The sequence below is a fragment of the Idiotropiscis lumnitzeri genome, chromosome 2 (genome assembly GCF_059441095.1).
Source record: "Idiotropiscis lumnitzeri isolate Australia: NSW breed Sydney's pygmy pipehorse chromosome 2, RoL_Ilum_1.0, whole genome shotgun sequence".
In the NCBI taxonomy this organism is placed as follows: domain Eukaryota; kingdom Metazoa; phylum Chordata; class Actinopteri; order Syngnathiformes; family Syngnathidae; genus Idiotropiscis; species Idiotropiscis lumnitzeri.
In genome coordinates, this window is record NC_142392.1 from 7,219,396 (window position 1) to 7,239,615 (window position 20,220).

General features: G+C 43.6%; 2 protein-coding genes across 4 annotated transcripts; one reads left to right on the forward strand and one right to left on the reverse strand.

Moving 5' to 3' along the window:
• Positions 1 to 1,882: 1,882 nt before the first annotated feature.
• ppp6r2a (protein phosphatase 6, regulatory subunit 2a) lies at positions 1,883 to 15,676 on the reverse strand. Of its 2 annotated transcripts, none has more exons than XM_088288756.1 (24): positions 15,221 to 15,676; positions 11,000 to 11,169; positions 10,564 to 10,818; positions 9,484 to 9,670; positions 9,269 to 9,406; positions 9,095 to 9,160; positions 8,906 to 9,018; positions 8,714 to 8,827; positions 8,418 to 8,544; positions 7,729 to 7,881; positions 7,435 to 7,659; positions 6,941 to 7,005; positions 6,698 to 6,813; positions 6,521 to 6,606; positions 6,066 to 6,146; positions 5,880 to 5,959; positions 5,736 to 5,793; positions 5,418 to 5,545; positions 5,209 to 5,333; positions 4,570 to 4,717; positions 4,351 to 4,439; positions 4,100 to 4,268; positions 3,728 to 3,838; positions 1,883 to 3,049 (listed from the first exon to the last, which is right to left on the reverse strand). In XM_088288756.1, the coding sequence occupies exons 2-24, from the start codon at positions 11,053 to 11,055 to the stop codon at positions 3,001 to 3,003; spliced, it is 2,739 nt and encodes a 912-aa protein (XP_088144882.1). In that variant the 5' UTR covers positions 11,056 to 11,169; positions 15,221 to 15,676; the 3' UTR covers positions 1,883 to 3,000. The 2 variants fall into 2 exon arrangements, with proteins under 2 accessions (XP_088144882.1, XP_088144881.1); XM_088288755.1 differs by having other exon boundaries at positions 5,880 to 5,977.
• A 673-nt stretch (positions 15,677 to 16,349) lies between these two features.
• On the forward strand, positions 16,350 to 19,756 carry cbll1 (Cbl proto-oncogene-like 1, E3 ubiquitin protein ligase). Of its 2 annotated transcripts, none has more exons than XM_088289035.1 (6): positions 16,350 to 16,442; positions 17,089 to 17,259; positions 17,339 to 17,442; positions 17,529 to 17,612; positions 17,693 to 17,766; positions 18,103 to 19,756. In XM_088289035.1, exons 1-6 carry the CDS (start codon positions 16,430 to 16,432, stop codon positions 19,064 to 19,066), a joined length of 1,410 nt encoding a protein of 469 aa, XP_088145161.1. In that variant the 5' UTR covers positions 16,350 to 16,429; the 3' UTR covers positions 19,067 to 19,756. The 2 variants fall into 2 exon arrangements, with proteins under 2 accessions (XP_088145161.1, XP_088145160.1); XM_088289034.1 differs by having other exon boundaries at positions 16,371 to 16,442; positions 17,007 to 17,259.
• Positions 19,757 to 20,220: the final 464 nt, after the last annotated feature.

Consider the following 20,220-nt stretch of genomic DNA (forward strand, 5'->3'; position numbering starts at 1 on the left):
CCACAGCGACACGCTGAATAGAACATTATTTCTACTTTAAAGAAAAATCGACTTTTAGAGGAGCAAGGTGGTGAAAACGTGGAAAAGTTGAGCATGCGTTACCTTTGCACAATACGTCGGCACTTTTGCACAGACGACGTAGAGAGAGTATTCCTGCATCGTGGACGTCTTTGCACATGTAAACTATAAAAAAAAAAAAATAGACTATTTTGCGTTAATGTAGCTTAACAAACTTAGCGCATGTGTTCGAATTCCACAAAGTAACATTAGCAAACAAAACACCAAAGAAACAATTGCTAATTTCCTTTTCCGGTGGATTTAACTTCCGGGTTGCAGCAACGCAATAAATAGCGATAAAAATAAAAAACACTGAGGAGTGATGAACAAACTATGAGGACAAACTGTTAAAATGCACATACAGTGATTTAAAAACTGTATTTACTCGTCGCCCACCACTAAACAACCAAAAAATGTTAAGGCTATTCTGCGCATGCGCAGAAATTGAAAGGTTGAAAGTCCAAAAAGTCATATTTTTTCCGACGTGTGAATCAAATTGATAGCCCTTTTATTAATTTAAATATAAAGAATAAAAAAATCTCTGTCGTACTGAGGTGTTACAGGTTTTGAATTTCACACGTATGTTTTAGAAGGGGATAAAAATACTTACACGTCATCACCGGAAACCTTTTTAAAACTCGACTAATTGAGCTAATGGCGCGCTAACATCTTACTAGCTAAATTATTTGAAATGTACAAACATGATACATTTATTTAATAAATTTTAAAATGCACACGATTCAAGCATTGGAAATGTATGAATCTATTAAACACTTGTGCAGCACAGTAAATTTGGTTTGTTAAATAAGCGGGTCAATTGTTTTATCATTTTTATTATTATTATTGTGATTATTACTATTATTATTTTTATTATTATTATTATGTTTTTGTTTGTTTGTTTGACGTCAACGTTAGATAAACATTTGAACATTTTCCCCAAAAAATAAATCTTTCTGCTCATGTCCACCAGGAGAAGCCGAAGCATCACTGAGCTCAGCTCAGGTAACAGATGGATGGGAGATGGATGGATGGACTATGGTTTACTTATCAGATTAAAAAATAATAATAATAAATAAAAGCATACCTGGTTTGTAATGTCAATTTGTGGTCCCAATCTATTTGTGTGAGAGTATGTAAATCGGTGAATGAGTATTAACTTGGTTCTCGCATAAGGTCGCGCAGCGTCTGCCACACCAAATATGGCGGACACGCTCACGGGTGTCAAAGAATTCAAAGTGAAGTTTACGTATTCAATCCTATGCTTAAATAACCATCGTTTTTGTGGTATAGTTTATATGTTGTCTTCTCAATTAAATACATACCTAACGTGAAATATTCCAACTGTTGTTCACCAAACTGTCAAAGTATCCCACTTTGGCTTCGCAGTTCACACAACTAGCTAACAGGCGTCTGTCATCTCCGACTTGCAAACATTGCATGTTGCTATCGTCCTGTGCCCGATTTTATCATGAAGATATTCATCGACTGCATTCATCTTCGGAGCTTCTTCTGGGAAGCTTGCTAAACAATGTCCTGACTTTGCTGAATGTTTTACTTCTGGTTTTGGAATTAATGGTACCGAACATAAACAAAAAAAGTCACTTTGCACTGACTTCAAATTATACTTAGATGCTGTACTGCTCGTGAGAATACAGTACATAAGTCTCTACTCAAAATTTGCATATTTATTTATTACGTCTATTTTTTTCCCCAAGGACATCAACTTCTATGCCTGCCTCCAGGATCAGTGAGCACTTCCTCCTGTTAAAAGTAGTTTTAACCGAAACCCAAACTGTCCCAATAACTAGACAAACACAGCCATCGCTTTGGTATTAATGTGGTCAACCAGACACTTTTTAATTTGTTTGAGCAATGAATCATAGAACCTGATCGCTGTCAAGTGATTTTTAAGTAAGTACACCAAGAGGCCGGTGCTCTGCTTGAACCCAGCACCTGCCCTCTTTATTTTTTCCATAATCCTGCAACTTGTGGATCAAATAAAATTAACATTAGAAAGAAAAAAGAAAAGAAACAAAGGGAAAAAAAACAATACATTGTCACTCCTTCCAGATGCCACTCAAATCACGTGTGCTAAGTGGAAAGAGAAACAGACTACCATCATGATTAAGATTGCTTATAAAATGACCTAAATGAGCTAAAGACAGTAATACTATTACATCTCTGTTCATTGACCCTCCTCCTCGTCCTGCGTGACACATTCAGACACCTGGCGAAGAAGGTTCCTTTAACGGCAACCAAAACAAAACAAAAAAAAAGAGAAACAATTTTGGGCGGGAAATTCCAGCAAGAGTGAACCGGCGATGCAATAGAGTGGAAAGACAGCCTGCAAGAGCTGAAGGTAAAACACTGATATTGTGCTAGAAAAGACAGGAAATGGCTGAACAAGTGCTCTGTCAAAAAAAAGAAAAGGAAAAAAACAAGCTTATTGTTATTGAGGTGCATTTAAAAAAAAAAAAATTAAAAAAAAAAGACGGTAAAAAGTAGCCTGTGCTATTCCGACATGGTGCAACAATGTTAAAAGCCAAAATGTCAGGTTCAACCAGTAAGAGAGAAATCGTTTCGGACATAAAAAAATAATGATGATGTTACCCCCCCTCAATCATAGATTGCTGCTACATTAAAACCGCACGTATTCATGTGCAACAAGGGGAAAAAAGGCTTTCAAGATCTACACGCTCTTCTGTTTTTGTCCTCCTTTTTCTGCTATATATATATTTATATATATATATATATATAATTATTTTTTTTGTACATGATCCGCCGCCTCGTTACTGGTGTCGATTGGCAGTGTCCAGGTCCAATAACATGGCAGAGTGATTCAGTTAAAAACACTGGAGTCGCACTGAGGTTTATTTTGAAAGGAGTCACTCTGGGAGGAGGCTAACAGCTGGCTGTTGGGATCCCGGCCACTCCTGCCTGCGCTCACACCGGCCCGTTGACGGCCACTTCTTGGGGCGCTGGCGTCTCCTCTCTGGGGGGCACAGGGACGCAGTTCAGAACATGACACGCCTACAACCGAGCCACTCCCAACATACGGGTGCCCAAGTAAGTGGTTTTGCGATTTGGGGCGCAATTCATATTACAAGGGGAATCCATCAAAATTTAAGATAATTGAAAAAAAAAAAAAAATCCACTTTAAATGAGGGCCTGACCAATACATTGGTTGATATTAGCTCTTTTAAAATAGCCCAATTTCTTTACTGACTGCCCCCCGCCCCCCCTTTTTTTTAACATTCCGGCATGGATAAGAATATTACCCGTCCCCAAACGTGGTCTGTACTTACGTAAAAGCGCCACAAGATGGCGCTGTCAAAGCACGGAAAGCAGAGAGCGCCAAAACAAATCAATACAATGCTCCTCGCATTGTGGCAACCATGAATCCGTGCTGCATAAATAACCGCTAATTAAATTACTCAACACAAACAAACCACCTACACATGAGGCATTAATTGTATTAGCCAACACACACCAGCCAGGGGTGGGTTGGAACACGCTTCCTTTACTTGAGTCACATTTAAAAAAAAAAGTTTTAAAAATTGCACTGTCAAAACCTGCTACATCGATTCCTGTGGAAGGCGATGGGAGCCGATTGAGGATTTTGGGGTGACCGTAGTTTTCGCAACTGGGCGTTGGCGGGGTGCGAACTTACTTCCTGTCAGTCTGTGCGGTTACGGGCGATTCCTCGGCGGGCGGCTGTTGCTCCGAGGCTTCCGGAGGATCTGACAGAGAGAGCTTCTCCAGGGACACAGGACTCTCCTCGCTGCACGCACACACAAGCACAACCAGGTTCAAGCTTCACAGTTAATTCATCACACTCCCTTATTAGTTACCCGCTTTGCCTCGGAGCTACAGGGAGAAACAGTACCGGTGGAAAAGTCCTCTGTCAACACGCAAACTTGTATTTAAGCTCAAGTTGCAAAGAAGTGCCCAGTAATTTGCAGTTCAGCCTATATTTACATCAATGTGGTGTGCTTCAGTTATAGTTCTACACAAGTACTTCATGGAGAAGGGGATTTCGGACCTTGTGAGGTCGGCTGGCTTGCAGCCGGCGGCGGCTTTGGAGACGATAGTTGCAGCCGAGGCGGCGATTTCCTCGCCGTCGGAGCCTCCGGGCGAGCTGCCGTCCGAGGCGGCGGCAGGAGCCTTCACCTCGTCCCCCGAAGGCCCCACGCAGGGAGAGGCGACGGCGTCTGCTCGCACGCGCGTGCGCGCAAAGGAAGTTGAGTCGGGTGTAATGAAGCGATAGAATCTGGTCGAGCCAGCTGAACTCACCGCCCTTCTCGTGGTTTTGTTTGGCTTGTTTGTCTGCATCACTGCCTCCAGCATCCACGGGGGAGCTGCACCTGGGCTCCGTCTCTGTGCTGGAGGGGAGGAAACAACAATATCGCTGGGTGATTCATTTAATTTAATAAACTGACAGTTTTAAAAGCAAATTCCAGAATGGCTCTGTAATATTTCCAAGTTGATGAGACGCGTGTCAACCAGGCATACCTGGAGAATGGCTGGAACGCCGTGAAATTGGCCCAGCCTGTTTCCTGGGTCTCGTTTCCACCGCCGGCGGGAAGCGCATCCCACCCCGATGGAGTCTGGGATGCCGTGATCCCATCAGAGTCCCTGAAATTTGCGGTCCAGCCTGGACCTGGAGGGAAGATGATGTTAAATTTTTGTGATCACCTTGTAAGAGACATATTTAGGAAAACACTGACCCTCGGAAAGTTAGTGAGTAAACGGCTAACTCGAAGCACTAACAACTCACTGCCTCAATATTTTTTTTTCCAGCTTTCAGACAAATTTAACATGACCAGCTATTTGTCTATTATTCTCTGACAACCTCACCTATTTCAATGTTTTTCTGTGCAGTCTGTAACGCTATTGTGAAGCCGCAAGGTTTGGGTCAGGTAAAGTTCATTTAAAAAGGAATTGGTCTCAAGGAAGTTACGTTGAAGTGATGAGAGAGGCTTTTTATGTCAGAGGAGGCTGAGTTGCCAGTGGATTTTGGGTTTAATTCAATTATTAAATAAGCCATTTATTTTTTAGGGGAAGACAACACATTCAAAATCATGTTGATATAAATTTAGGTGGTATAATCCCCGCCCCCCTTTTTTTTTTGCCTTCATCTCGACACCTCACCTGTGTCTGATGTGTTCTGCTCAAAGTCTTCCTCCTCCTCAGATTCCGAGCCGCAGTCTTGCTCCTGTCCGCCATTTTCCAAGCTGCTCCGGGAGCTTCCTTCTGATGTTTGGGACACGCCAAACCTGGTAAAGAGCCATCATGTTGAGTGAGAACTTGTGGGACTGTCTTTTTTTTTTTTTTTTGCAGGGTTGAAGAAGAACATTTACCGTGTTCTGGATTTAGCTTGTGTTGCATAGTTGATCTCCTTTTCCTCCCAAATGTCCTCTTCCTCATCAGCATCATCAAACTGATGTATCCTCTCTTTACAACAGGCCTCGAAAGCAGCTGCACTGGCCTGTGTTGGGAGTCGACATGAGATGATAACTCAAGGCAAATGTTGGCTCTGAATAGGGAACTAAATTCACAGAATTCTAACTAACAAACCGCATCCACCCAAATTCTCCCATCTTAACTCCACATGGAAATTTAACTGGAATTTTCGACCCTTTTAGAACCCGACTGAAGACCACGTGTTGAATACTTACACTGTTGTCATCAGAATCTAAATTGAAGTTTATTTCAGCAGTTCTGTCAAATGTGGCGCTGGGGGGCGGAGGACGAAAGAAAACAAAGTTACAATACAGCGTGAGTGGACAAAATATCCGCGAGGCTGGACTGTTCCAACTCACTTGATATTTTCGTCGTGCTCACTGAACTCCTCGTCGTTGAAGCCAAACTGATCCACAAAGTTGGCGGTCATCTGCTGGATCTGATAGTCAGAGAAAGCCTGGGAAGGTCAGAGGGACACCTTTTAGGGTGACACCACTGCGTTTGCTTGCTACGCCGTTGGCGTTTTCCCGGAGTGTGGACCCTACCTGTTGGAGGGACATGTCATTGGGGAAGGGGCTCTCCATGTCGTCGTCCTCGCTGGACGAGTGCATGTTGTGCGTGCTCACCTGGAGAACACACAGCACATGCCAAGAGCATCATGCATCAAACTATTTCTTCAACAAATCAAAAACAAACAAGTCAGTTTCTTGCAATGCTGCAAAAGAGGGAAAAAAATAAGAAGGTATCCATGGAAATAAGTACAGCTATATGATAATTTGGGGATGATTTAAAGTTATAAAATATTTGGCCATATTATAGACTGCTTTTTTTTATTTTAATTTTTATTAATTAAATTAATTTAATAATTTGTAAATGGTTTTACGAGAATTAATGACAAACAATTTACAAGAAAAAAAAAACAAAAAAGAAAAATTGGCCTTTCGAAGTTACGATGGGAGAAGACACCGAGAAAAATCCACACCAGATGGTGATTCCTCACCAGCTCTACTGTGTTCCTTCTGTTCGTTTCTCGCAGCGTCTCGTCCACGAAGCTCTCCCAGCGACCTCTGCAGTCCTCTGGCAGCTCTGCGAAAGAAACTTCAGTTAATAATGACAGAGCGCTTGTGAAAAATGTTCAGTTTAAACGGCGGCTGCATCAACAACTGTCCTCGTTTACCTTTGATGAGGTCAGCGATCTGGGCCTGTACCGGTCCCTTCTCCAGGTTCTGGACCACCATGTTGGAAATTCGGGTGAGGTGACCCATGTTGCCTCTCCTTGTGCCACCCTCACCCCTGCGGAAGTTACAGGCCCATTATTGCAACTGGAGAATCCATATTTAACCCGGCTGATCAAATTTGTAAAAAAAAATAAATAAATAAAAAAAATTAAAAAAAAAAAAAAAAAAAAGAAAACACTCACTGTATTTTATCGTTCTCCTCCCAGGCGTCAAGGATCTTTTGCACCAATCGGCACTTCTGGAAAAGCTATATATTTGACACAAAAAAAAAAAAGGTAATGAAGGTGAAATATATCATAACGTTTGTAAACAATGGGTACTTCCGAGTGGCAAAAATTGATTACGACCACTGACTAGGAAACAATGACAAAAACTTGCTGTATTTGAGGTTGTACCATCAGATGCACCCAAATAAGTAATGCCCCCACCCCGTATCAAATTAAAAAAAAACGAAAAATAATGCAGTGTAACCTGTGGATGAACAAGTTAAATAGAGTGGAGGTCGCAAATAGCTGCACAGAGCGTAGAAGACACTTTAATGACTGGGAAGGAAACTATCATCACGTTTGTGGACGACATTTTCTCACAACTATGTGGAAACTTTGGCAAAAGATAAAGGCGAACATCAGCTGGACGTCAGCCCACCAGCACAGTGGCGCCATCTAGCTGCACTTACATGCGCCACAAGGGTATTGTGGAGGGAGGTCTGTGGGTCACTGGTCCCGCCCGACTCCACCGCCTCGACGTGAGTTTCGGCGGCCGGTGCCGCCTGTTGCCCGTTGTGGTTCTGGAGACCCGGGTTGGGCCGCTCCTCCGAGGAGGGGTGGTTCAGGATGGCCGCTACGCAGAGCTCCACTTGGAAGTGCAAAAAGTTATTCCACGAGTATTTGAAGAACAGATCCTGCGCAGCGAGACAAAGGCACGACTTAGTATGGCGGTGAGCTTGGGTCTGAATCGAGGGGCGTTCTACCAGTAGTAGGTCCATGGTGCCGAGGTCGCAGAGCTCCTGGCAGATACTGGGGGAGGTGGTCTGCAGGAGGGCAGCCACCAGTCGGGCCACGTGAAGGCGGGCGTTCCCCAGTGGCTGATCTAGAACGCCAACGGTGGTCAGTATTGCACCTTTCTGATGGGACAAGAGGAAAAGAGATGAATTTAAAAATAATAATAATAATAATAAATTCCATGGTGCTGGGTATTGAAGTTGACAAGTTCAAGTGTTATTTAAAATCAATTCACAATGCATAAATGCAGTGTTGTTATGTTGTCCTAAATGTCCACCAAATGTGTATGTTTCTAAAAGTTTAAATTAGTAAACCGTGTAATGGACTTTAATATATACACTAAACCACGGCTTCATTGTCTAGTACAAATACAGGCTAGTCGTGCCCTCAGTGTGGCACCATGCTGTGCCCAAACATACTGTTGTTTGTTTCCCTTTTGTTTAACGTGTCACTTTTACAGTCAACTTTAACTGGGCGCGAAAAATAAACAATTTGAAGGAAGCACCCCTTGCTTTTTATTTGGAGGATTGACTGTGCAAGCGTGAGTGAGAGCAGGACCGTAGGAACGCGACGACCCTCGCACATTTGCATTTCAGCGACATTTGGAGCGTATTCGGATATACGGGGGCTCACTGGAAATCAACTGCGTGTCGTTTACCTTTGGGGGATCCAGAAGAAGCTGCTGGAAATCCTTTAAATGGGGCTCAATGGCATTTAAAATACTGCTGTTGACAGTGTAAGACCTTTCATAACCCTGAGAATACAGATCCATCAGCCCTTCCAACCTGGGGGAGGAGGAGAGACAACGTACGATCAGCCTTGAACGGCCACCATTTTGCGGTCGTGACGTTAGCGTTTCCAATTCTACTTCCAGGTAAATCGTTTGAGAATGCCTGTTTGATCAAACTGCCCAAGTGTAATCGTGCTTCATTGGCACGTCACTCGCACACTCACCCAGACCTCCTGGTCTCCAGTAAGGTAAGTAGCACTTGAGTTCCGTTCACGATGGAAGCCTCGTTCCTCTCACCCTCAAACATGTTCTTGAGGAGTCCTGCTACGGTTTCTTGTCTGGAAGAAGCCATTTTCTTTTGTTGACAAATAATACACGAGTAGTTCTTCAATTAATCGCAAGTATCAGCAACTTACGACTCTAGCACAGCCAATAGCGGGTCCGCCTCCATGTTCTCCTGCATCTGATTGGCCTGGTCTCGGCTAAGGCGAATTATGTCACAAAGTGTTTGGGACGCGTTTGATTGTCTCTGACAAATTAGGAAGGAAACCAGGCAGTCAGAAAATGTCTACAAGGAAGCGTTCAAATGGTCTCCAGAGACTTACCTCCTCATCTTTACCAGTATGGATAAGCTCTATGAGTCTTTGAACGAGCTTCTCTTCATTCAGCCACTTAGGGGACATGAAAATGTTGGTTATCGAATGGGAAACTCAAGCAATCATTCATGGTTTTTTTTTACGATATACAAGTGATTGGGAATTTCATATTGGAGAGCTTACATGGAGGACCTCCTGCCTCAGGGGGGCAGGCTCCACACAACTGATGAGGCGAAGCAGCAAGTCCATCATCGCGGACGCATCTATGTGTTTCAGCACCAGACCAATGAAGCCTTCCTTCTTCTTGAGAAAGGTGATCACCTGAGAGTGGAAGGTTCCAAATCCCGAAATGGTGAGCATCCATGGCACTTCTACGCACACCGCAAACGGAGTTCTACCTCCTCGGTTTTCCTGGCAATGAGATTGCCGATGGTTTTGCTGAAGAAGCTGGCGAGCAGCGGGTTGAGGGGCGGGTCCTGCTCCAGGAAGTGGTACAGCATCTCCAGGAGAGATTCTTCTCCTCCCAGCTTGTCATTTATGATGGATACGTCTGAGGTCAGAAGCTCGCACGCAATGTTGGGAAGCCTTTGGAGAGGAAAAGGACATTTAGAGAGACCACCAAGGAAGAAGGATAAGTTCATCGATTTTTTTCCCCCCCACTGCTATTTTAATCGTTTCTTTACTCGTGACTACGTGTGCTAACAACTTGGCTGTGAAAAGAGAGGAGCACATTTACAAAAGTGGCCAATGTCTTTTCTAACATAGCAGATCTTGTAAATCCCACACAAAAAAAGAGAAAGCAGGTAACATGCAAAATAATTTTCACCTGGTTTCCATATGACAATAAAAGAGCCTGGTGGATGGCACTCACAAAGTCAACGCATCGAGCAGCGGTGCCCATTAAAAATGTTGCAAAAGCAGTGATTTATCAACATGTTGGAAACCTTTGACCCGAGATATGTGCTTCCAAGTCACAAATATTTTGCCAAGCTGGCCTTGCCTCACCTGTATAACTAGTTTTCTTGGAGAAATTAATTTCATTTTATCTGTAAAGATATTTCTTTTCAATAATTATATCTATGAAACGTGCTGCAATCAAACGCTGGGGGGGGGGGGGGTAAACTTTAAAAACTTGTTTAATACCAAGAGAAATAAAGCAAATCCCTGGGAGGGACCATATAAAGCTAAATCGCAAATCTCTTATCGTTCATTTGGATTTGTCATAATCCTGGATCCATCCGCAATAGTGGATCAAATGTTTTCACAGTGGAGAAAAAAAGTCTATTGGCCACAAGAAAATAATTCGCAGTGATGTCCACTATATTGAATCATGACTGCAAGAAAAGTCAATAAAAAAAATATCCTGAGCAAAAATGACTTTCGACTATTGTGGTAGTACAACACGTGCTGATGTAATTAAAGTTACGCAGCCTCCGTATTTACGTCGCTCATCTTCATTAGCGAACGCCGTTACTCACTTAAAGCGGCTCCTCTCTTCCAAGTCTGCGGGTGGCTCTGTGGTGATGAGGCCGACCAAATCCTGCATGCAGTGGTCCTGGGAGAGGAAGAGCAGCAGGCGGCGGTTCTGGGCCTTGCACTCCTGCAGCACGTCGTCCTCCTCCATCAGCTCGCGCAGCGTCACGTCCTCCCGATCCAGCAGCTGGTCGATGTGGGAGGTGGTGTGCAGGTCGAACTTCCAAAACATGGTGGCCGCCGGGGTGGGGAACGCAGCCCTGGGGAAAGACACACCGGACAGGTACAAGGATCAAGTACAACGCCAGATGCCCAAAAACTCAATGAAGCGAGAGAACCTGAACAGATTTTATACAGTACTCCGACTTTATCACCCATCTGCGAAACCCATTTTGTATCTGCCACGTGGGGCCGTTACGAGGGGGCTACCGAGGTACATACCAGTGAATGAAATGCGGATATCTTAAATCAGACCTCCCCCGCGGGCAGGCAGGCATTGGTGTTCGTGCAGACGACAGAAAGCGTGGCGAGGCCTGGCATTTATCAGCATGGGTCTCCTTTTAAAACGCAGGCCTCTTTAGGAGATGGGATGCTGGGAGGCTCACCATAACCTGCACAGGGCAATCAAACAAAAAAAGAAGGAAAGCATTGTTCAAGACGGTAGCATTGAGTCACAATTTATTTTAATCTTATGAATTCAATTAGTAAATAATTTAGTCGTTTTCCAATTTAACGCTTCTTATTTAATGTTCATCGACTCCTGGGTTATAAAAAAAGATAATTACGGGAGAACGTAATTGACCTGCAAACTTTTACAAAGAGGCGTCAAAGCCATGACTCTTCCAGTCCGTTTAAAATACCACTTTTAATCCAACCAGTAAATGTGATAGTCCATCGTTGTGAATTTTAACGTTCAACACCTTGCTCGAAAAAGTTGCGCAAACACGAGAGCAAGTGCATTCAAAAGTTTGGAGGTCAATTAAAGTTCACATGAAAAGGGTTCTTACTTTTTAGGTTCATTATGAAATTTCACCCGTAAGCCAAATATTCAGAACTTTTTGTGAGTAGCGTGTTAATGCGAGAACAAAACTACTACAGTTTGCATGCGACACAGTTTGATATTACTATTCCGGGCCTCAAAAAGGCCAAAACATGAAAAAATAAAAATACTGACGGCACCTCCTGCGGTTTGCTTTTTGGTTTTAATTTTTAACCATCGACCTGTTCAAGGATGTCATTTTTTTATTCAGCCGGTTAGGAATGTCAGTCCTGAATGGCAGACGACAGCAAGCGGCCAATTTCCTGCCTTCGGAGGTATTATCGGAGGAACGCTGCTTGTGTACCAGGGAAAGCCAGAAAGGCAAGACACAAGTGTGACACTCACTTTTCTAGCACGCCTGAAAACAAAAGCCTGATTATTGTTATGTACCACATGATGTCATCCCGGATGTAATTTAGTTTAATTACTTCTGCTGGGTTCAATAAAAAAAAAAGAACGAAGGTGGATTCGTTTAACGGCTTTGTGTGAAAGATGTTACGGAGACAATCGAAGCGTGTCACTGTTGGTGTAAAGCAGCTCATCACCCTGAATCAAGACGACTGATTTTAGTCAAACATCTCAGGACCGACAGGCGCGTTTAAACTGCTGGGCTCGAACGCTATAGCGCGTGACAAAGGCCTCTATAATTATACAACTTTTCAGAGTTGCGCTGGTGCAAAGTGGCGCACTTTCGCATTTGTTTTCCTCGAGCGGTTACCATGGAGGCAAACAGACTTCACCCAACTCAAAAGTGGAGCCAAAATACAAAAGCTGGACCCAACTGTTGCTTGCAGAAGGTGAAACTGATGGAGGGGTTTCAAACGCTCTCCTCGCCCTCATTTTCCCCTCCCCTGCACATGCAACAGCAGCAGGAGCCGTGTCCATCTGGCATACATTTACAGAGTACACAAGTGCAATAATAACCTCGCGAGTGCTCCCCGTGGATGGCGAGCTGGGACGGCGGACGCTTGACTTTTACATCCAAAATAGAACCCGCGAGAGGCAACCGCAGCAACAACAATTGGCAAAGCGCACGGGACGGTTGAGGAAAAGAGGAACAATAGTAAAGATGCGTGTTGTTGTGAATAAACAACAAAGTGTGGAGTTGGACGAGATGAAATGATTTAGACAACATTGCACTAACTTCTGCCCCCCTGGTTGAATGTCAAAACTGCGTAAAGCCACTAAAGCTGTGAGAGTAAAGTTCTAAGCGTACAACGGAATTGCCAACCGAAGCTAATTGTCCAAACACCCACGCAAACCTAAACATAAAAGTGTGAGAACAGCGGTCGCAGTCGCTCTGAAGATTTGCATCATCAGCAGTCCTCATTGTAACGCACTTTTTACATTTATGCATACCATGAGACTTTAATGTTGTAAAATGACGACCGTAGTCCTGTAAATTGCAACTTTTGTCCTTTAAATTCTATCTATATATATATTTTTTTTTTTTTCTTTATCAGCGTGGCCCTATTGCTCCTTTGTAAAACACACGGGACATGGTTATGCGAGTGCGTATTGCCGGATTCAAAAGAGCAAAAATCTCAAATTTCAAGTTGTTCTCACAGTCGTGGCACGCATTTCACTAGCCTCAGTTCGCGTCTCCGTTTTGCAGAGCATTATTTGCAGTCAGCTGCCAGCTTAAGTCAAATGTGTTTACCGATAAGTATTGTCATTGTAATAGCAGAGCTTTTCTTCTCGAAAAATGAGATGCATGCCTTTTTGACGTGGCCCGAGTGAGAATAAGCGGCTGAGAAAAATGGAAGGTTCGATAACTATTACAATGTTACATAAAACAAAACCTGTTAAGTTTATTAATTTAATATATCGGATGTCTTTTGTTTACAACGGTCTTGACAAATGTCGTCTTTACGAATGTATACATTGGAAGAAGGCACCTTCAATTACCACCATACTTCACGTTGTTCATTTGATTGGTTTATATTTACGACCTACTGCGACTAACTTTACGACTGAATTAGCACAGGTTCCAAATTAGCTACAAAGATGACCTTTGAAGTCATTAATTTTACATTATTTAGTGTGGAGAAAATAGAATTTGCTTAGTCTTTTGTTATGTTCATTGATAGTATTTTGTTCGAATGTTTATTTATAGTTCCACTTTGGGGTGGATTACATGGAAAAGAATGTATCCGACTGTGAGCACACCACATAGATGCAGATTTGTAATATTGTGGGGAAAGGCTAGGTAATCCTGTCCAGAAACTAGAGCGGTAAATAAAAGTTTGGACGAAAAAAAATATAGCTGCTTTTTAAGCTTAGCCACAAATGCCACTGATAACCGAATGGTGGGTCGGATTTCTGTTTACTTGAACCCTTAATGGACGTGTTAAAAGAGGTTGACTGTGATTGTTTTCATGTTCATGCATCTTATTTTTATCGGTTAAATGTGTGGGTTGTTAAGAGTTTACGAACAATATCAATAACACCTCATGTATCCAAATTGTATTTTTGCTTTTTTATGTCTGCACTATGTACAAATTTGGATTACTTAGTCACTGCCGTAAACCGAGCCCCCCCCCCCCTCTAGTAATCCAATTTCCATTATTTACCATGGGAACATTTATTTAGAATATGCTTTGACCTTTATAGTGTGGTATAGTTACATATCGCTAGTCTGATAGTACTGCCCATTTTTTTTTTTTACTGTCACAATATTAATAAAACTTAAAATGTGCTTGCTCCCCAAAAAATGTGCAACCGTGTAGGTTATGTGCAAAGTAACTGCACTGTATTGTTTCATTTGCTTAGGCATTTTTTTCTTAAACGCTCAAAAATGACTTGGGGAAATTCTACTATTAGGCCAACGAAATAGTCAATTGGTGTGCACTTTATTATGAAAAATGTGGCCCCTCCCCAGGAATTGAGGAATGTAAAAGATTATAACGCCTCACAGATGCATATTTATATGTAATATTGTAAGAAAAGGAAATCTTGGCTTCAAAGGCAACTGACCTGGGGGGTCGGATTTCTGTTTACTTGAACCCTAACGGTAGCATAAGGAACACAGTGAGACTCTCTCGATTTGAACAGCATTTTACTGCATATGCAGTTTAATATTTCCACCCATAAACGCCGTGAAATGGGATCGAGTGACTCGAGTTGACGAGAATTTATCGTTAACACCACATGGCTCGGCAGCCGCTGGCCTCCACCGACTCCGAACGGCCTCTTTTACAACATAACGCTCGGTAAAATAGCACCCGTTTTACGAAAATGTGGGTGCAAAATAGGGCTTTTTTTTTTTTTAAATAAATAACACGGCGTTCACTAAACAGGCACCCGATTTACAATGGCGCCGAGGTTACGTTCGCTGCCCTTAAGGGGTCATCCAACTGAACAATTCCGCTAAGTTAGTCGGTTGGTTGGCTGTGCTAACGTTAGCTTGTAAGTAGCAACTTACTCGCGCAAGTTAGCCAGCTTTAGCTTTAGTTCCTCCTTTTACGTTGAGGTTAGCACGGAAGCTAATTAGCCGCTACGGTTAACACGAAGCGAAGTTAGCAACCCCTTCCCCGACACATACACACACACAACTTTAGTTTAAACTTTGTAGCTGAACTGAGATCAGTAATCACGTTAAATTAACCACCCGATAAACTTACCTTTGAATATCCCCCGTGTGCTTCTTCTTCTTTCTTGTCTGCGTTAGACCGTTACAGGACTTTTTTTTCTCTCCCCCCCAGCTCGATCCCTTACTCACTAGCTCCCCCCCCAGCTCACAATTAGCTGCGTTAGCTTCACTGCATGAGCCGCGTCTAGTGATTTGTTTTGAAAAAGAGTCTGGGTCAGCCTGCGATCGTTCGAACAAGCAGGCAGGAGGCTGTCTGTTAGCTTCAAGTTAGCCCCCGACGTTAAGTCCAAAACGTGGCTTTAAAATCCAACCCGAGAGGCAGTTACCGGGTCGCGGGCCGCTTGTCGGGCATCGATGATCCCGGTATTTGTTCTTTCGGACGGAGCGCGTTTGATTCGGACGAAATTCAAACGCGGAGCTAAGTTTAGCATGCAAAGCAGGAAAAACTCAGTCATATTTTTTCGAATCAAAATGGCGACGCGGGGTAACGGGGACGCGCACTAGTGCCGCGCGGGAGCGCGCATGTTGAATAGTGCAGGAAATCAGAACGAAATCTATTTTAAGTGATTATAATTATTATTATTATTATGACGACTTAAAAACCATTGTTTAGTACAACAATTCATAAAGACTATCGAGGGAATACATTAAACATATCAACCCACGTCTTGAGCGATTTGAAGCATTTCAACTTCAAACGGTTATACCCATTCAGCGTATTGCCAAATTTCACAACGCAATTCGAAAATTAAGACATGTTTTATAGATTTATCTCCTTTCCCTTGTCTTTACAGAGTCAAAGCATACGAACTTCAGATTCTACATTTCAATTATGTCTGCAGATAATTTATATACATATATGTCCTACCCTTTTCCCCCCAGCATAGGTCCATAGTTCCAAAATGTTAAAACATGTTCGGAAACAGAATCACATTAAAAAAAGATTAAATACATGAAAATGAAAAAGTACAGTTTCTTTTTTTTTGTGGGGCCATTATTACGCATTCCTTCTCCCATTGCTGAATGAATGCACGTTTACACGAATGTACTGCATTTGCCCAACCAACTAGATTACTCGCGGATTCATTTACAAAGAAAACTGGTACTGTCTACGTCAAAACGTTTATTATGAGTCATGACTTGGCCTCCTTCCTTCCTTCCTTCCTTCCTCCATTCTTCCTTCCTCCGTCCCTCGCTCTCTCTTTAATCCCACAATGCACCGCGCCGCCTTACTCGGATCATGGACCAAAGCGGTAAGTGTTATTTCTTCACTCCCCCCACCGCGAGGCGATGCTATTTTGTCATTTAATTTATGTGGGGAAAAAAATCGCCTCGGAGTGCAACAACATTAATCCCCGAAGATGCATTGAAGTTGCTGAATCGCGTCGTTAGCGTTCAGAAGCTAACGTTCCGTTTAGCATGGGCCAGGTTAGCGTCAACTAGCCACTGAGCCCTCCCAGCAGTCGATAAAAGTTGACAAAAAGACCACGACGCAAACATTTAATCCGGGTTATAATGGTAATAACGGTGATTTTAACTAAGAATGAGTGAATATTCAAACTGTAGAGCTGCTGCTTGATCTTATTGTGGCGGTAAGAAGCCTATCGGAATGCTAACGCAGTTAGCATCGATGCTCCAAGCGCTAATAATAAACGTAAACTATGATTTCATAAGTCAAGACTGGGCTCTCCATATTTGTCTTTTTTTTTTTTTTTAAGTTCTGGATTCTGAGAGGCCCCACAGTAAAAAAGAAAATTAGACTCTGTATTTTTAAAATGATTATTTACGATGACATGCAGTTTTTCTCCCTTTTCCAGCATTTCTGCTTCCTTTTTATGGCTTGGACGCACATACCTCAGGTAAAAAGTTTTCTCATTGTGATGTGTTTTTCCTCCACAGACAACGATCTCCAAGGAAGTGATGGCTCGGGGAGCCTGGGTGGTCCGGACGTTCGCAGGCGCATCCCCATCAAGCTCATCTCCAAGCAGCCCCTGAGGATAAAACCTCCACCCCGCGTCCAGAGACCCGTCAATAGGCCTCCGCTGAAAAATGAAACTGCGGATAAAGACGGTACATGCTTTTTCGACCACCACCAAGCACCTCACGTAAAGTATTTTTTGGGTTAATTCTTTTGGTTTGTGTGTCATAGATAACTTTGGCTTCAAGCAAGAGAAGTTTGACTGTGGGGGTAAAGCGGGAGATGTTTTTGCTGGTCAGAGGAGGTACCCACAGCCACTGTTTTGGGATTATAAGGTATTTTATAATTTAAAAATGCTGTTTTGTGAGTGTGCAAGTGTATTTGTCAAGTGTATTCTCACCTTTCTTACTCCTGGCAACAGTTGCATCTCGTCGGCGAAAGGGATGAAGTCCCAATTCACTTCTGTGACAAATGTGGGCTTCCTATTCAGCTGTACGGACGCATGGTACGTGCATTTTAGGAATTATTCCTAACAAAAAGCAAAAAAAGTTTGCTGTTAACTTAGACCTTCATTACTCCCACCAGATTCCCTGTAAACACGTCTTCTGCTACGAATGTGCTTTGCTGCATGAGAAGAAAGGAGAGAAGCTGTGCCCTGGGTGAGATTTCAAGATGTGTCCACTTTGCCCACAATTTAAAGTCATTCTAGGTGGCTTAATGTGTCAAAAATACCCCAAGGATCAAGAATTGTCGCAAAAGACAATGAATGGATGCAGAACTTAAGACGCACTAAAACATTTTCAACTATTTAGTCTAATATATTTTACTATTGTATAAAATTAAACATTTCTTCCAAATTAAATGTGAATGAATTGAACCGAAAACAGTACTATCCTGTTAAACAAGTTTTAATGGTATACCTTGTTCGAACATGTTTGAATGTATTTCATGTTTTAAAATATTTGTTCTAAATGATTTTTCTGATCTGTGTTTAGTCTGACCATGTACAGCTGCACAGACCCAGTGCAGCGCATTGAGCAATGCCAACGCGGCTCGCTGTACATGTGCAGCGTGGTGTCGGGCTGCAAGCGCACCTACCTGTCTCAGCGGGACCTCCAGGCCCACGTCAACCACCGCCACTTGAGGTCGGCCAAGTCGTCGTCAGCCCGCCAGGAGCCCGTGCACCTGCCCCCGGCATCCGACGTCCCCGAACGATTCCGCGTGCCCCCGCCCCACATGACCAAGAACCACGTGCACATGCCCAACCCACACCCGCACGGCGGCCACGACCCGTATGGGCAGCCGCCACCCCCCGGACCTCACGACGGGCCCCCTGAGACATACCGCATCGCCACGGTGACCACGCGCAAACACAGCAACCTCATCACCGTGCCCATCCACGATGACTCGTCGTCAGGCCCGGGCCAGCCCCCCCACCACCACCGCCCCGGGGACTATCCCGGCCAGCCCCCCGTGGTACCACACGCCCGCCACATGATGGCGCCGCCGCCGCCACAGCCGCACTTCGGGCCGCCGCCCCCACCGCCACCCATCAGCCATCCCATGCAGCACCCTCCCCAGGGATCTGGGACGCCCCACATGGTGTACAACCAGGCCCCGCCCCCCATGTCTACCGCTCCGCCTCCCATCACCCCACCGCCGGGGCACATCCTGGGCCAAATGCCACCCTACATGAACCACCCGCCCCCGGGACCTCCACCGCAACACACCGGACCCCCGGTAAATGCGCCCCCTCCTCATCACTACAATCCCAACTCGATGCAGCAGTTCCCCGAAGACCAGGGCACCCTCAGCCCTCCGTTCAACCAACCGGGAGGTCTCAGTCCCGGAATGTGGCCCGCTCCCAGGGGGCCGCCCCCTCCACGGATGCAGGGGCCCCCTCCTGTGCCCGGGCCCCACCACCCGGACCAGGGCCGCTACCGACCTTATTATCAGTAAATTGCCATGTCAATGACTGGGCTGTAGGCTTGGAAAATTTCCATGGGAATTTAATTTGGGGAAATATTCCAAATTGGAGACGTTCCATGGGTATGAAATGTATCATATCCGAGCATAAACACTTTTTGTCAAAAGCAGACATCCATGCAAAATAGAGGTCTCTCCTTGCCCACGTGCAAGGGCATCAAAGTACACAAGTCAAAATGTGGCTTGCAACACAAAGAGGAAAAAAGTAAATAAGTCAAAGAATTCAATTTACGTTCACTGTTTCAAACTACCCTTCGGTTTCAGAATTTTTTCCATTATTTCCCATGGAAACCTTCCAACTTAAAAAAAAATTGTCCAGAATTTTGCGACCGCACTGGGCTGCACCACTTGTATGAAAACAAATGTGATGGTAAACCTCAGGGTTGCACTGTCAAAGTAGGTATTTTGATAAAACTGCCACTTGAGAGTTTGTGGCGCACATTTTAGTAACTTGCTTTTGTGTTGAGCAGACAATAGACCTGGGAGAGAGCAGAAACCCCCCACTCCCACTTTTTTTTAATTAAAAAAAAATATGCTTAAAGTATTTTTTTTCTGTATGTCGTACATCAGCTGATCCATATAGCCTCATACTTTATCAATGACATTTTAACGTTCAAATCCCACCTGATCTTGATCTTCAGAATTAAACTGTTTGAACCGTAAGTTTTCAAAATCATTTTTCATTCATATGTTGAGTTTTTTTGTTTTTTTTGTCCCGTTGGGCTTTTGTGCCAAGGTTGTTAGAAACGTGACTTTGCCTATGTTTTGGCAGTTATTGCTTTTAACTGAATGTCACAAATAAAACGCGATTAGCACTAAAGAGAAAAAAAAGCGTCATTTTTCAAGGGATGGGCAGAATTAATGCTATAGAATTTTGTGGAATATAACTTGCATAACTCAACCGAGTTTCAAGTGGTAATGGAAAAAAATGCCAGCCTGAGTGGTTCCCCAAAAGGTTTGTAATTGCCTGTATATGCAACAAGATGATGGCAAAGCAAAACTTCTCAATTTAAGTGAATATAATTCCTTGGCACAAAGATGGCAGCAAAGCACCGCTTTTGTCCAAGATGCCAACAAATTCTAACTTTTAGATCAATGAACTTCAACTTCACGGAGAAACCAAGTGT

What these genes read in the sequence shown, in the direction of transcription:
- ppp6r2a (XM_088288755.1), bottom strand. Translation starts at nt 11,055, where the DNA reads ATGCCTGCCTGCCCGCGGGGGAGGTCTGATTTAAGATATCCGCATTTC. An exon ending in ATACTGGTAAAGATGAGGAG is followed by an intron (nt 9,019 to 9,094) that starts GTAAGTCTCTGG and finishes CTAATTTGTCAG; the next exon opens with AGACAATCAAACGCGTCCCA. An exon ending in ACCGCACAGACTGACAGGAA is followed by an intron (nt 3,050 to 3,727) that starts GTAAGTTCGCAC and finishes TGTGCCCCCCAG; the next exon opens with AGAGGAGACGCCAGCGCCCC.
- cbll1 (XM_088289034.1), top strand. Translation starts at nt 16,404, where the DNA reads ATGCACCGCGCCGCCTTACTCGGATCATGGACCAAAGCG. An exon ending in TGAAACTGCGGATAAAGACG is followed by an intron (nt 17,260 to 17,338) that starts GTACATGCTTTT and finishes TGTGTGTCATAG; the next exon opens with ATAACTTTGGCTTCAAGCAA. An exon ending in GGAGAGAAGCTGTGCCCTGG is followed by an intron (nt 17,767 to 18,102) that starts GTGAGATTTCAA and finishes ATCTGTGTTTAG; the next exon opens with TCTGACCATGTACAGCTGCA.